The sequence below is a fragment of the Rhyacophila brunnea genome, unplaced genomic scaffold (assembly GCF_057557595.1).
Source record: "Rhyacophila brunnea isolate RB1 unplaced genomic scaffold, BYU_Rbru_1.0 scaffold_22, whole genome shotgun sequence".
Classification (NCBI taxonomy): domain Eukaryota; kingdom Metazoa; phylum Arthropoda; class Insecta; order Trichoptera; family Rhyacophilidae; genus Rhyacophila; species Rhyacophila brunnea.
Window position 1 is genome coordinate 24,382,803 of NW_028232882.1, and position 17,988 is coordinate 24,400,790.

The 17,988-nt window shown below is 34.4% G+C and overlaps 1 protein-coding gene across 3 annotated transcripts in view; it reads left to right on the forward strand.

The window, feature by feature from the left end:
• Positions 1–17,988, forward strand: part of sn (fascin domain-containing protein singed) — a 163,016-nt gene that overhangs the window by 116,767 nt on the left and 28,261 nt on the right. For all 3 annotated transcript variants that reach the window (XM_085949738.1, XM_085949740.1, XM_085949739.1), the window contains exons 4-6: positions 2,985–3,132; positions 4,012–4,254; positions 5,266–5,437. In XM_085949738.1, the coding sequence (XP_085805864.1) occupies positions 2,985–3,132; positions 4,012–4,254; positions 5,266–5,437 (563 nt within the window). The remainder of the gene's footprint in view (positions 1–2,984; positions 3,133–4,011; positions 4,255–5,265; positions 5,438–17,988) is intronic.

Genomic DNA, 17,988 nt, shown 5'->3' on the forward strand with positions numbered 1-17,988 from the left:
ATATTTTAAATACGTGGTTATGCGTTGCAATTCGATGTTTGATATACTTAAATGATAATTACCGTGTAGAATTTGGGAAACATTTCTGTATAGCATAACACTGCCTTTAACCTTAGCGATATGTAGGTGGGACCGCCAAATATTCTGGCCTGGGACCCACTTTAGGATGTGTGGGGCATGTTTACACCTAAGACATGGACTCATCTGACACGGCTTATATATTTTTTTTAATTATGCAGCGTCAGTTGACCTTGTATCTGCATGTTTTAGCACGTGTTTCGCTATTTAGTTCAAAAGTTTTTTCATTTTATAAAACGATTGCTAAGATAGAAAAAGATAGAATAAAAAAGTTATTACTAAAAAATCGCGATATTCAAATAATGTTATTTTGCTTTATAACCCAAAATAAAAATATTCTCCATGTGAGATAGTTTCGAACGAATGATAAGGGTTATTAATTACGAATTGTACGATTATATAAAAAAACTATGTTTGAAAAAATACAACTACGTGTCGCTATATTATATATATCGGTACAGCAGTAGATGTAAAACAACTTTTTACTACACTGATACTCCTCTTTCCCTGATTACCGCGCATGCAATTAGATCAAATGATATTCAGTTGTATTAATACTTATATTTAGTAATTTAATATAAATAAATAAATATGTAAAAAAAAAATAGTTTAAGAATATATTACATCATTTTCATCCTAGCTCCGGATTGCAAAGTTATGAAGTACCTATATACCTACTCTATAATGTACGGCAACAGGGTATTTCCGAATCTGAACGTTTCTTAAATTTATTTATTTATTTTTATTCATTTATTATTATAGTGTTTGAAGTTCCCCCAATCTCCCCTAGTATGGGTTGCTGCACAATGAATCTTTGCAAGGCTGCGGTACGAAACTAAAAATTTCGATCGTAGTGCTAGATATTCCTTATATAATGTACTTCTAATGCAATATTGTAAACTGTTCGTAGATTGTTTTATATTGATTAAAATGTAATACGTGAAATTATCGCCAGAAACAATGGCAGAATCTCGTTTATATTTTCTTCAACTGATGCATTTTTCACTCATCATTCGCCAGTAATTGTAATTATGACCACGACTGCATATTATATACCTACATACTTTATTACATTGACTAGATACTTATAATGTGTCCAATTATTGATCCTAAAGTCTTGCGATCTGCCCAATGTATATTCTATAGCAGACGTAGCAATACTAATATTATCAGATTAACAAGTAAATTAATTACTCACCTAGATTTTTTTTTATAACGCAATATTTCTCTCGTTTAAATTTACCGCTTTACATTGTATTGCATCTTCAAATAGCTCTGCAATAATGCATAGTATTATTACTTTCGCACAATAGTCTCGCGAGACTAATACCGAGAGAGCAAAAAGTTGATTCAAGCAAAATAAATAATAGCTAATCTAGTCTGCATCCGTATCCATAGAAATTGCGAAGGAATACAATTTGCTGGGTTCTGGTATAATTTAGATAAGAAGTACTTGTAATAATAAAATTGTATTGTCGGATAGCTCTCAAAATCCGCGTTGTGAATTGAATTGTTGCACAATTTGATTTTACGTAATCGTCTTCAGTCACAGACAATAATTGCAGTTTGTCTCATAGGTGCAACAAACACCGATTACAAAAAGAAAATGCGCACGGGGGTCACATCGGCTGTAATTTTGTGTCTGTTCGACTTTCATTTGGCTATTAGGTACAACCTGGTTTCAACTGGGTGCAATTAGTAATTACTTATTAAGTATTTACTACGGCGTTCTCTTGCCATATAGACTCAACCGAAGTAACATTCTTCATCGCTTTCGTATCCATCACTGTCGAGGATCATCACTACATTCTGCAAACCATATAGCTGAATGATATTTAGAGGTCCACATCGTCTTGTTCGAACCGAGTTGGCGACCACCTACCTTTTCCGCGTCGACCCTCGATCTTTCTTCTGACGATGAGCCTATCCAAATTATATTTTCCTTTCTCACCATGTAACCAGAACTTTTGAGACATGACAGACTGTTTTTTTTTACTTTCAATTCTTCCAGAATGGAATAACGTAAGAAGTAGTCAAACCAATAATATTTTTTATATTTAAAAATATATAGGTACCTACATATCGTCGGTATTTTTTTTTTAAAAGGGCGAATTAAACAAAATGTTATTTTACAGGACGATTTTAACTTTTGACATGTATTCATTACCCGTTGATGATTATAAATGTCTAACAAGTTTATAATAAAGCTTAGAAAGAACACTGTCTATAATAGGCTTTGTAATATAATATTTTAAAAGGCCTAATAATGTAACAAATTCGCCGTTTTTTACACAAAAAAGCTAGTGAGGTACATAATTATTGTTATTGTTTTTTCATTAACATCTCAATTTCGTCAAAATGGTAGATTCGCCCTTTTTACAAAACACAGACGATATACATAATATATAATATGTATTATATTCTTAATAACAACACTACACCAGGCCTAAAAGCCAAATGACAGTAATGTATTTAGTAATAAAAGTGAAACATCACAATCACCCAGGCTTTGAGAAAATTACATAAATATATTGTCTCCTCGCCGGGAATCGAATCCAGAGATCCCGTATGAAAGGGCACTTTACACACTGCTCTACGAGCGGTTCTGCATATTCCAGTGTACGCCATTCATAATCAGGATCTGTCGGGAATGTACAACTTTGTTAGGTTGTTTCTCATTTGTCACGCTGTGGTGTGACCCCTAGAGTGATAAAAACAAGTGTTTTTCTTAATTTTGGATGATCCCACGACCTAAACGGTTCTATCCGAGAAATTTACATTTTTATAATTATTATTGTCATGTATAAACTCTATAACACAAGTAGATAGACTTCACTTCGTTATTCCATATTAATATTCGTATCCACTGTAACCTGGCTAACACTATCTCTTTCTTTTGCCAACAGTGTTGCTGAAGATGGAACCGGGCGATGGGCTCTGCGCAACGTGACCAGAGGCTATTTCTTGGGATCCAGTTCTGACAAACTCACCTGCACGGCCAAAGCTCCGGGAGATGCTGAGTTCTGGCATGTTCATTTGGCTGCACGACCACAGGTAAAATAATGTGATAACCTATTTTTGGCAACTCACTCTCATTATCCAGGGGTCGGGTACCACCCTTTATACATTATTAAAGTAATATTGCATACTTAATATGACTTTGAAGTTAGGCTCAAAAATCTTATATTCCAACAGGTCTATTCCAACATAACATTTAACTCCAAAAGCTTTCAAAATTGTGATTAAAATGCTATGGTGCGCTTAATATGAAATAATTAATTTAATGTCAGTTCTCTTGGATGTGTCAATTAGAGTTCGAACTTCGTGCGAAAAATGGGTACCAACTACCATTTTACACAGAATACTTTCGTGACATTGGGGTTATCTCGGAAATATAATAAAATGGTGTTGTTGGGTGGTATGGAGCTATGTAGTTGGAATAGATCTACAAGAGAGAATAAAAGTCATTTCACACGGGACACCGGTGTCCAAACACCAGTGTCTCGAGACGCTGCATTTACACAAATACCTACATGAATGAACGCTTTCAGACGGAGACACATGTGTGTCGCGTTCATTTATATGTATGTGAAGTGTCTCGTGTGAAACTGCTCTAAGTCTAGATACTTAACAAAAACTCGTGTCTCTAAATAAGGTTCCTGCTTTGCAATAGGGAAAGTCCATATAACAATAACCCATCTCCCGCGAAGACAGGAACTAGAATGTTTGTTTGGATGCAGAGAATGGACGTTATACGTTGAGCGGATAGAAAACACTCCTTTCTGAAAGAAACTTTTTCTGGAGACGGTCAAGATTCGTTCCGGACTGTTGAGGCAATTTAAAATAAATGATAAAATATCCAGCATTCACTTAATTCAATCATTTTTAGTGTCGTGTTAGATTGTCTCCATGGATTGTTTAATTGATTCACAGGTGAACCTGCGTTCGGTGGGCCGCAAGCGATTCGCACATCTCTCCGAGTCTCTGGACGAGATCCACGTGGACGCGAACGTGCCGTGGGGCGAGGATACGCTATTCACGCTGGAGTTCAGACAGGACGAAGGCGGCAAGTACGCCCTTCACACTTGCAACAACAAGTACCTCAGCTCTGGTGGAAAGCTCGCAGACAAATGCGGAAACGACTGTCTCTTCAGCGCGGAGTACCACTCCGGACAGGTTGGTCTTTTCTTTTGTGTTATGACTATTATTGGCCATTACTCACTTGCTTTTACTCAAATTGCCGATGAGTTTCCCGATGACAGTCTGCCCCGATGATCTGCATCATAAAAATGCCTATTAAAGCTGTCTGTTCAAAATGTTTATATTGTTACCATACTAGACTCAGTAATAGAGGCCAACGATTGCTGCATAACACCATGGCAAATACCACCACAAGGTCTGTGGTCTGTCATAGGGTATCTGGTTTTATAGCTGTCGCTCGGACGTAATTTATTGTTTGACAATATGGATAAAAAATACATTAAATAATTAACTTAATTATTAATTGGTTTTGCGTTTACGTGGTAGAGTTCCGTTATAGTGGTAATGGGAAAGTAGATGTAAACCAATTTAATAGTAAAATAAATAGGTATCTTTCTAGTAAAATACATGAACAAAATGCATGCAACTAAGCCACTGGTGGGCGAAATGTCTTGTTAGCTACAATGATTATTTAGTTTTAAGTTCAGGAAATCAGTTATCTTAATGCTGCTCTGAGGATGAGTTCATAACCCGAAACAGCTGTCGACATAAATAACTCAAGTATCGTAGAATTAACAGCAGACTTTGTATTAAAATAATTCAACTTGTTGAAGTACTAATAATCGCCAATTATTAGGTTACGGTGATATTTCACATGAGAAAATATTAATGTTTATTGTAGGCATTAAGGCTACCAAAGGCTGTATGTAGGCTGACCAAAATATGTGCCTTGATGATCTGAATCGTTATGTGTGATAGTTATTTATGATTGGTGATCGGCGTTTCGTGTAATTTAGCCATTATGCTCCTCTGCCCTGTTCGTCAACCCTACGTTATTTAAAGAAAGTGAATCAAATTCCACTAAAAATAACCATACAACAATAAGTAACGTCTTGAATACTTTCATATGGTTACAATTGTGGTTATGTTTATTAATACATACGACGATAGCGATGTTATTTTAATAACTGAATATTGTTCTATCAGCTCGCCCTCCGTGACTCTGCCGGAGCATACCTCTCCCCAATCGGCTCCAAGGCAGTGCTGAAGACCCGCTCCCAGACTGTCACCAAGGACGAGCTCTTCTCCCTCGAGGATTCGCTGCCACAGGCTTCCTTCATTGCTGCCCTCAATTCCAGATACGTCTCCGTTAAACAAGGTAGGATTTGTTGATTCCTGTACATTTGGTTTTGTTTAATAGAAGTGAAGCGCCTAGTTTCAAAAGTTTGCTATGACAAATCACGATAATAGTTGTGTAGGTATTCAAAACCATCGTGCATAGTACAGTTCTTAGAGTGTTGCGTATGCTCCTAACCATGGCACCCACAAGGGGGGGTGACAGAGATCTAGCTTTGGGGCCCGGTCATAAGGAGGACCCAGCATGGCGGGTTGAGCACCTAAGTGAGATAAACACGGATCATAAATTTCCTACAATAGTAAAAACAGTCGCCTGCGCCGCTATTTTACTTTAGGAATATCAACATGTTAAAATATATGGGTTTGCGATGCAATTTTATGTGATATGATGATTCATATAATTAAATGATAACTCAAGCGTAGAATTTAGGAAACGCTACTGTAGAGCATCACAGTGATAGGTAGGGGGGCCACCAAAGATCCTAGCCGGGGGGCACTTTTTAGATGTTTGGGTCATGCTGCCAACATACCTATGTTCTTCCATTGTTGAGAACGTATAAAATCACGCCGGGTACGAATGCTGCATAAGATGATGGTAACGCCTGCCTTTTTGGAATTGAACAGCCTCAGCTGTAGACTAGTAATTTTTGTTACAATTCTGTACATATAAAGATAAAACTTAACAATATAGATCGTCACCTCAATACGACAACTAGATAACTCTGATTTTGCCATTGTTGGGAAAATGAAATTTAAACTTTACTTGATTACCAGAAAACTTGGCATAACAATTATTTAAAATAAAAATGAAAAATTGTGCTTGTCTTATTGGGAACAATTAAATAATGTTCAATTGTATTAAAAAATATTGTAGATATATTAAATTATTTATTTAATGCATTTATGGCTTTAAAGTCTTCTAATATTTTCAAACACAAAATTAATACATTTAATTACATACCATTAACTTCTAACTTACCTAGTTTTATCATTTTGTAGAGGAGGAAATGTAGAATCATATTCAATAGCTATCTCAAAAACAGCGAAAATCAAGTTATCTAATTGTAGTATTGAGGTGACGAGATGTTGTAGCTAACGAACGCCGGTTTTTATTTATTTTCAGAGGACGCCCAAAATGTAGGTATCACTACATATATATACACTCGTATAATATATACATACCTCTACCGACTCGAGTTACGGGAAATCTTGTAATCAATTCAAGAACCAATTTACTGGCATGACCAATTGAGTCCGTTAACTTTAATAATAATGATCAGAGTGTCGAATAAACTGATAACTTTAAGTGGTACAAGAATATCTAAAACTGTACATCATTAATGTATTATTAATAGTTCGCGATAATCATCTGTATTTATTACAATGCTAATCAAAAGGCGGCAGGTTACTGATCGGACGAGTTTTATATCTCTACATGCATTCTTTCATTCTTATATGGCTTTGTCATGTAACGGGTGATCATTGCAGCGGATTAATTCACCGTGCATTTCTTTGCATTCTGAGATGTGGAAAGTAGAGTACAATGCTCGTTGTATTCCTTTGACTTAGGATTATACAAATAAATTAAAAAGAAATTATGGTACTGTTCGGTTATACGGAATACAGCGGAAAACACATTTGAAAATAGCCGATAAACTGGATTATTTGTTAAGTTAACCTAACCAAACCTAACTTAACATAAACTAACCCAAACTAACAAATAATCCAGTATATCGGGTATTTTCAAAATGCGTTTCCTGCTGTATTCCGTATAACTTGGGAATCCAATCCCGAGCCAAAATTCTGATCCCGGAATTTCGGGATTACAATTTGACAATCCCGGAATCCCGGGATTGGCATTTTTTTCCATTGTTTATATAAAAAAATTATATTTACAAATAGCATTGATAAAATCGATCAAAAATAAATCTAGTATACTTAATTCATTCTATTTAAGACATTTATTGTTAATATTGTATGTATACGTTCAATCTTGGAAATACACAAGCTTAATGGAGTAAATAATATTGTAATGTAAATAATAATGTGAATTTAATATGAGATTGCTGTTTCTAATAGTAAAGACATAATGAATGGATTAGCGAGATTTAAAATAGTAAAGCAAATAATCATGGCGTACTTATGGTCTTTCCGCTTCATAAATCTAATTAGTCAGCCAAATATGAAACTGCCGTAAAACGTATGATATTATGGAGGAATTACTTTGTTAAAAGTGCGAAGCATTGTTTTTTTCCAATCTTTCTCATTTTTAATAATTTATGTGAAAAAAATAAAATGAATCGGCTACCTACTCATTCAAACTCAGTTTATTTCTAATGTAGTTATTTTTTATTAAAAGTATTTTTTCTGTTATATTTTCGCTTTTATTTTATTTTCCATACAAATTGATAAAAAAAAAACAATCCCGGGATTATGTTTATCAATCCCGGGATTCATAGGTATCGAAAATAGCTCGGGATCCCTACGTATAACCGAACAGTACCGAAATTATGTATACGCGGTTTTTACCAAAAATTACGACATTGCGGTACTAGGTGTAAAAAACAAAATTAAAAGTTTACTGTCATATTTTTCAAAATAATCAGTGGGTATAATATCAGTATTTTATTTTGAGAGATGACGTTTATTAATTCATATTCTTATATGAATTAATAAACGTCATCAGTATTCTTATACTGAATATTTATCATTCGTGTAATGCAAAGTAGAGTAACTTTGCATTTTGGCTCTAGGATGAAAATGATGTTGTGTAATATAACCCGATTCATATATGTTTTGTGACTGGGTAGGTTTAGAACAACTATTGTATATTTTTTTCATGGCATCACCATTTTTATAATAAAAACAATTCCAAATACAAATTTCAGTTTACAATATAAAAATTGGTTTACAGTCAAATTCTTGGTGGAAGGACAATGTTTTATTTTATTTTATGGATTTGAACCAATGAGAAAGTCTTTTACTCAGCTCAGTGTTTAAAGTAAAGTGGATTTGTGCTATATAAAAACAGTTTCATTTATAATAAAATAATGAAATAAAATCATTTGCAATACATATTTTAAATGTTCCGATAAACAAACACCATAAAGACCTTTTTCACAAATCACGCCTATTGTACGAGATCTTTTAACGAAGCCACCATGCAAAAATTTTATTTTCAGCCGGGTAGTTTCCTAATTCTACTACTTTGTATTATCCCTCGTGTGGGATAACCGATTGTTTCCAATAACTGGTGAATGATATATTCTAAAAATACCTTTTTTACATATAGTATATATTTCTTTAATTATTACTTACTACATATCGAGGGTATACTGACAGAACGCATTATTTCAGTTTTTGCTGTTTTTCTGTTTTAAATGCCAAAATGTACACAATTTTACGCTCTACGTCCTGATAAAACGTACAAAGGCATAACAGTTATTTGGCGTTTGCGTCCGATCTTATAATTAGTATCATACAATATCCACACATTGAAGATCTCCTGGAATACTAAACCCAAATTGTATGGAATGGTAAAAAAATTCTCATTGATCAGAATTTATGTCATATTAAAATCGCATAAAAACTCTAACAAAACAACACAAAATCTTATTATCGTTCGTTGAAATAGGTATGTACGACATGACAAGTTTCTTACTATATTTAAAAATTAAATTAATGTAATGATTACCAATTATAATAATTTCCGAGCCGGAATGCCATTTTCATAAGACAGAGGATTCTCGAGGATTTCACGAACCGGAGACACGCTCTGGTGCATTCCAATCCATTTCGAGTGCTGCAAAAAATTCATAAAATGTTATATCGAACAATCCGTGGGGGAAAGTGACATTGAAATTCGTGTTCCCAAAATGGCAAGTTAGGGACTGGGGACAATTAATAGGCCCAAACACACATTGAAAAACCGTCAACCGGATTCGCCATCGCGGGTCCTTCTGCCAACTGCCGCATATAAATCCACTGTAAAAAAATATCTGTATGTTGGTCTGTACTTGACTTTATATTTCTGACAAATGAGATGGTCCGTCCATGTCCCGTTGGTCGTGTCTCCCTATTCCGTTATGCAAACAAGCACAATAATTATCCGCGAAATATTTGTATGCAATTTAAAATAGTACCGTTTTTATTTTTCAAGAGGACGTTACCAAAAACTGCAAGGTTATGTTTACGTACCTACCTCCCTACTTATTTATATTGTAATTATGTATGACACACACTTAAGTGTTTATAGTGGGTACAGCGGCGGCGAAACTATGACATGCGTTCTGCGTTTGGCAAACGGAGGAATTATGTTGGCGCGAAAAAATCATAAAATCATGTATAACAACTTGCACAACGTCAGATTATTTTAGGGAAGAAGAGTCATTAAGAAAATTAGTAATATTGATTGCATCCAATACTTGACCGACCATATTATTATATAAAATGTTTTTCACTGTAGACTGTTGAGTTTGGAACTCAGAGCAATACTACTAAAGAGAAAGGGTATTGTTCGACTATATGAAGCTGTTTTCTTGGCGTATGACGCGCAATCAATGACGTTAATATGGACGAATCATCTGGAAAAGAAAATGACACTCACTTTATTGTCGGGTCTGCCGAATGGCATAATCTGTTCTAACGCCATTACAATAAAGGTGATATTGCTATAAATTCCTGATGCTTTTTGTTGGTCTGCCGAATGGTTCGGTTCGAACGGGTTCGCTCAAATGAACATTGACATTAGAAACACTGCTCTAACCCATTACAATAAAGGTCATATTGCTATAAATTCCCGATGCGTGATATTGCATAATGGAAATTGCGTGACGTCTACCTGTACATGCGAATGCGCGAATTTACTTGCTAGCTACTGTATTGAGTGCGTCGTCCATTAATAATGTCATTGCGCGCAATAGATAGAACTTAAATTTTAATATTGCTAAACTTTAGCTTTGCTTAACTTAGCTTTGCTTAAACACAATTAATATAGTTAACCATATTTATTATCTTAAAATATTTACCACTTATTTAACATTTCGTAAAACAGTAACACGTACTCACACTATTTTCCGTAAGAGCATTCGTCAATCTAAAATATTTACCGGCTTGACGTTCTAAAACCTAACTCCTTTATTCTCGTATGTCTTCTATCTTACTCTATTGCATATTACGAAGATTATACGATTGTCGAATGCGTTCTTATTTGCACTTATGGTTAGTTCTGTTTTAGGGGTTTAAGCCTTGGCTTGGAAGGAATAATTGCTTGAAGAAAACACCTAAAAAATGAGCCGCATTTTTTCCTCGATTCCTATCGAATATTATATTACACAGAAACCTACCTATATACCTATTTGAAAAATAAAATCATCGTATTCCGACCAATGTAGGCACTTTATGTATGTTGAATAAAGAATGTTGCATTCTCTAATCTTCTGAATTATTCGTTAAATAAAAAAATGCTTATTTCTTATAGGTACTATTACGAAACAACTTTCAATTAAATTACTTATAAAGAATATTATCTGGTAATTTTTAAAAAGTAAAATACACTAAATACGTTTTAAAAAATCATTGGATCGGGCAATCATAATTATTTGGTGTGCCACGAAAAAAAAATGAGTAGTTTGACGTGAAAAAGTTTAGAAAGCACTGGTTTAGTATAACTAACGTCATCTTAGTACAAGTTTTTTTTTGTTTATATCGCGTAATGTGAAGAGAAGACACTTCGATTGTTTACCAGACAATCGTGATGTTGCAATAATAATAAATTGCTATCTTCTTGTCATCTCAGCAGGAGGGTTTAATTAGTACTGTTTTTTTTTTTTGCAAATGGCCACCACATTAGACGCACAGTGTAATATATTATGTATTCGTTCATCTCAGTATTACTTTTACTGCAATTTATTGATAGTCCGTTGGTCTTTTGTGCAAATTTATTTAATCAGGCGCCATGTCATTAACAACGGCACGTTTTCACAGTTTACAGCGCCATATGCCGAGAGATGGTTACTCAGTTGGAATAATTGTTACATAGTCAACGCGGTTTCCCGTCTAGACGTTGTAGAAGGCAAGTAACACAGAGCATTCAAACTGTTTTTCAATAAATGCCTATTATTGAACATCGGAACAACCTCAAAACCATGCATATTAGAAATATTTACAAGATAAAAAGAACTTTTTATATACAACGTTTTTAAATTTTCTGTTCAATTATTATTTCAATTATTTATTTTTAACATACTGTGGACATTACAAATTATAAATTTAAGACGTTCACAACATGACATTTAGAAACAAAGAAAGATAAAACAGTATTACATAAAAAAAGAGATAGATCAGTAGATAAATTAGATAGGTACAAGGAAGTACACCGGATGAGTTAAGCAGACCCTATTTTAAGAGTCCACATAAACTCATCCTCACGTAGGTGGAATATATCAACACCCGAAGCAATTTCGTTGAACATAGTTATCTATATTATGCTCAATATGTTCCAACTTGTACTTGATATGAAGTAAATAAAAAACAAACAAACAAATACAGAATACATTTTGATTTCCATGGCAACGCACGTATATATTAATAATTTTGTTGCTAGGTCCACCAACTTAGCAACCAATAATAGTGGATTGGATTACGGATTTCTTCCGAAATAACTTTTCATACAAAACCTTATTAACTGAAAATTAATTCAATTCTACTTAAAGATGGCTAAAAGTATTAAAAGAATGCATTGACATCGTGTTCTGATATATTCTAAAAGTTTCAAATGTCTAGCTAGTCGGGAAGTTAGTTAAAAATCGATTGCAAGATTTGTACTGGATAAACAACCACCGGACAAATAAGAATACGAGTTAATAAAAACGTTGTAAAAATCCAGAATATAAAATTATACCGAACGGGATATGAATGAACATAATATATCAATGGAATGAACATACATATTTGGGGAATGATGAGGTGGATGTGAAGGGTCGTTGTTGCTTGGATGTTGGGAGGAGAGTATTTATTTGTCGGTTACAAGAATAAATAAATATAATAAAGATGAACAGCGTGAGATAATAATCGCGGGTTTGGATGTACTGGTGAAATCGATGTGATCGAAGGATTGATTATATTTGAATTGAGACTTGACTCGAGTGGAACGTCGGTTGACTACGTCGTGTGACGGGATCGTGGCGATAGTAGTGCGTCGCGTGACGGACTCGATGAGTGAGTGAGGATTCATGGATTGTCCTTCCAATTTTTATTGATATTGTCGCAATTAACAAATCATACCAAACCTACTGGTCTACTTATGATTGATGAAATGCTGACAATCATTATCGCTGTATTGTTTTGTTTTGACAACAAAACATACATAATGCTGAGTGTTATAATTGCTACACATCCATCTCAATCCAGGCGGGTGAGCTTTACTGCTTAAGTTACCGATATAATTATTATCGGTTTGCAGGTATTAAAAACAATATTAATTTATAATAAAGTGCATATATTTTAATCCACTAATAGGTAACATTTATTGTCACACAATGAGTATAAAGTTCAAAGTTAAGAATATGTATGTACCATATTTAGTTATGATTAGTTACAGATAGGTCCGAAACAAGAGTCATGCAGATTTTTGGTCAGTTTTGCGATCGTTACGTAGTACCTATGATGGGAAACAGGGAGAGAGACTCAGGAATGCTAATGGTTTCCCGTCTGGCGAGAGTCGATAAATAATGTATCATACACTTTTCAGATTAGTTGAATTTGCAATATATCATTAATTATTATCCATGACTGGAGTTGGGTATTTTCCGAGGAAATCTCAATCTCGAGATTAGGGATTTCCCGAAATGTTGAAATTTTGAATTCTCGAGATTCGGTATTTCCGGAAAAGAATTCTTGAGAATTCTCGAGAAATCGGGAAATTTAAAAAAAAAACCTATAAAAATCCTAAAATCAGTAACAACATACAAATTCCAAAAAATATGATTTCTTTTATTTATGTAAGAAGACAAAACAAAATAAAAGTAGGAAAACAAAAATAATTCCAAACATTACTTATCAAAATAGAATTTCAAAATACAGACTGTCAATCGCTGCGTCTGACAATCGCGAACGCTTTTGACACAAAATTCCCTGATGTTGCAAAAATTGCGCTCATTTTGAGTCGACGTTGGCTTAAATGTGTTAAATGCCCCGATCAACTTTGATCAAGATTTGAACGTTTTGTGTTTTCTATCCACTTTTTTCATATAGAAAATCGTTTTTTCAATTAATATTTGATAATAAAGAATCCTGAGAAAAGATTCTCGAGATCCGGGATTTCCCGAAATGTTAAAAATTTCAATTCTCGAGATTCGGGATGGAAAATCTCAAAAAATTCTCGAGAATTCCCGTCGGGAAATTCCCGAAACCCAACTCTATCCATGACGACGTCTGGATTTATCCAAATTGTACATTTTGGGTGAAAAACCTGACGGTGAGGAATATTTTTGGGAGGAAGAACCTAGTCTCATAAATTTAAATGTCTCATAAAGTTGGCAACCTTACACAAACTCTATCAATGTATCTAAAAAACGCTCGTGCGTACAAGATTATCATTCGATCAAATGCTCTACGAACAACACGTCATTTGGTCTCAATCCTATACCTGCTAGCAGTGACGTCCGGTGGGGGTAGGCAGATTGAGCGTCGCTTGGGGCGGCAATTACACAAAGGGCGGCAAATCGAGGAGGATCAACGAGGATCATTGGGCATATATAAATAACTAGGTATCTAAACTTAGTAATAACGGAAACTTTCCATTAAAAAAATCAACTCACTGGTTGGAAACAAAATGTATTAAGTAATTAATATAAAAGTTTTAATAGGACTATAATTTTTTGTCGGGTTCGTGATGTCTAGTTTACATCCATTGTCCTTGGACGTCACGTCCTTGTTGAACAGCAATGGCACGTGCAGATTTGCGAATTATATTTGAATTATAGGTAGGTAATACTTAATTTTGTCTAAAAAGTTCGCCAAAATACTCGCCAGTTTTGGAAGTTGTCAGGTGTTTTTTTTTAATGTATATGAAACCGTGGACTCGCAATATTGTCTATTGAAGCAGAGATGGCATTTGAATTATATTTAGTGCTATATATCGTGTTAGTAATGTATCCATACAACACATTTCTTAGATATTGGAGTCATGAATGGATGATAAAAAAACTTAATAAAAAAATGTGGCGGCATTTCGGCGCTGCCTAGGGGCGGCATTTTGTCTCGGGACGTCACTGCCTGCTAGTACTCGGCGAAGTGTATACGTACAATTTAGCGAATACTGTCATTTTCACTCAAAATAAACCTACGTCTTTCACTGTATGTATTCCTTTGTAAAGGTACGATAATCCCCATGCACCGTTGAACGTGATAACCTCGTGTAAAGTGATATTATTGTTTCGCCAGACTGACATGTCTGCCAACTTAACAGAATATCTACTACGTATTGAAATGGCGGAAACAGCGAGATTGTGACAAGGGGCGGATGGAGAGACCATCAACTGTCAAGGTCTTACGGCAAGGTCATACAGAACCAGATTGGGATGAAACTTGCCTTAAAATAAATCATCATCACGTAGCAGACTTTTTTTATTACTTTTAATTTGATTTTTTTATAATTCTACCGTTATGTCTTGCTATTCATTTGTGTAGGTACTGTACCTACATATTTTCCGACTTTGTCGCACCTTAAGTTGGAAACCCCCGGTCTAGGATAGGTGACTAACCCTTGCACGCCCAGACGCCTATTTGTTACGTTTGCAGAATAAAATGAATATTATAATGTTCTTGCTTACTTTGTTCAGACAAAAGCTGTTAATTATATTATAATATAACAGCTTCTGTTATTGCGACGCACAGCCGAATTTCACCACAAGACACCGCACGTTGCTATGTTTTTGTAGCGAATTTGCGGTGCGTGTGGGCCGGCCCTAAAGTAAGTACCTTAGACTATAGATACATCTAGACGCCACCCGTTGCATTGCTAAATGAAGCCGCGTGCCTTGCGTTTGGTTTGTGAGCGAGCGAACGCATTCGTCTACAAATGTTCGAGACCATAGACCATTTCGCTAGTGCTCGCCCAAAGTGCTCGCACTGAACGCTCAGAATTAAAATATAATTTTCTATTTTTTACGTTATATAGTATTTTTAAGTGGTCAAAATGCAACCATTAGATAAAGATATCCATAATTTAAGTTATTTTAAAGAAACACTAGGTCACTGATATTAAAATATATAATAAAATACAAATAAATTATCACGAACATGTATCAACTTACTTATGAAACGTAATACCATCTTCTTGCTTATCAGTACGGCTACCACATTTTAAGACAACACACAGAACCATCTTTTCTACTTAATTAACCACAAATATTTACCACTGACTTTATGTTTAACACAAAAAATATCAATTTTAGCAACACGAGCTCGCAAGTTATCGACGCTATGAGAAGCGTTTCGCCCTGATTTGATGGCGATACTTTTAGAAACTGGCTTGTAGCTAGTAGACTTTTTATCCTACTCTAGCGCGTGTCGCAGAGATTGTAAGGGTGCCGAATACTTTCTCACTCGCACTCATGCATCGTTTTTGTTCAGGCCTTGGTAAGTACCTATACGCAAATTTGATAGTATGAAATATGAGTGCGATAACAGCTGGCGGCAGATGCTACAAATTGTGGTTTTTGTCTACAAAAACACGTCTTCTTGAAGGATGTGATCATATTTTGTGATATTATTATTTTATCAACGATTTTGCTGATAAACTAGATGAAATGCAATAGGTACATACTTTGTTTTGAAAAACATATGCCTATTGTAATAAAAAATGGTTATTAATGATAAGATTCTCTCGATCAATATAAAATTCGTCAAGCTCAGAGTAATAATATAAAGAGAGTGGCTATTGTTCGACAAAATGAAGTCGTGTTTCTTGCGTATAACGCACATTAGAACCTCAATTTTATTATAATTAACTTAACTATAAAACTTATACCATCATGTTGCTTTTCAGTATGGCTACCAAATTTAAACACAACATAGTTAACCATATTATGTTCTACCAAATTAACTAAAAATAATAATTACAGCTAACTTTATAATTAACACAAAAATAAATAAATTTCAGCAAAACGTCCTCGCAGTTTTTAAATGAATGTATTCATGCAAATCAATACCGGTGACGCTTCCAAAAAATATTTAATTCAGCCGTTTACATTCTATCCTACTCTCACGCATATTGCGGAGATATAAGCGTGGTGAATGCTTTCTCACTTGCACTTATGGTCCGTTTTTGATGTTAAGTCTTCACCTCACAGCGCTGCATGTTACGTCGCGTGGTTTTTGCACGCTGATACCTACTATTACCTATCATTACCATATTATTGTTTTGGACATAGCTGCACTCATATACAATAATATTATGATTTTCGAGCCTAACGTACTGCATACATTTCGGTAGACGGGGCTGAGGTCACGTGACAGTCACGGCCTATAAATTCCATACAAAAAAATCTGAATCCCTACACAATAATCCGTATAAATACAATAGTTAAAGACACTGACGACAGATGGTTCTGTTTATTTTTTAACTTACATAAGATTACATTAGGTTTGGTTGTTTTGTGAATACCAACAAAACCACATCGACATATTCGACGTGTTACAGTCGGACGGCTTATAGTAATAGTTATTTATATTTTGCATAAATGATTACATAACAATATACAATTATTATGATAACGTCAGGTTGTAATTTTATTAAAAGAGGCAGCCAATTTCCCAGAAAAAAAACGTAACTCATTTTAGTGACACATTTATCAAATGACTATTATTATCCTAATGAATAACATTGTAAATAATCATACGAATGGGTATTATTAAGCAGAATTTGTTCTGAACATCTGTTGTCACATTTTTTTATTTGTTTTGTTGGTTCTGCATACGTTTATCGGAATATATGTAAAATTATTATTGGCACTCGATTCACCATTACCCCGATTATAAGCCAGTCATCAATTCATATATCACCGCCAAATCGAAGGCTTTATACTTTATAGGGGGTGATTATCAACTTTGGAAATGAATTGAATTGGCATAATTTATTATTCTTTTGTACTTGTTTTTCATTTTACAACGATTTTCTTAGCTCGTATTCTTATTTGTCCGGTACAAATCTTGCAATCGATTTTTAACTAACTTCTTGACTAGCTAGACATTTGAAACTTTTAGAATATATCACAACACGATGCCAATGCATTTTTTAATACTTTTAGCCATCTTTAAGTAGAATTAAATTCATTTTCAGTTAATTCTGTTTTGTATGAAAAGTTATTTCGACACCATTATTGGTTGCTAAGGGGTCTGGGGGCCTAGCAACTAAATTATTAATATATACGTGCGTTACTATGGAAATCAATATGACATGTCAAAATGACATTTCAGTATTATGTCTATCAAGTACAAATTCTTTTGATCGTTTAAGCTAGTCAAGTCAAGTTTATATGATTCAACAGAAAATTTAAAAACGTATGTATA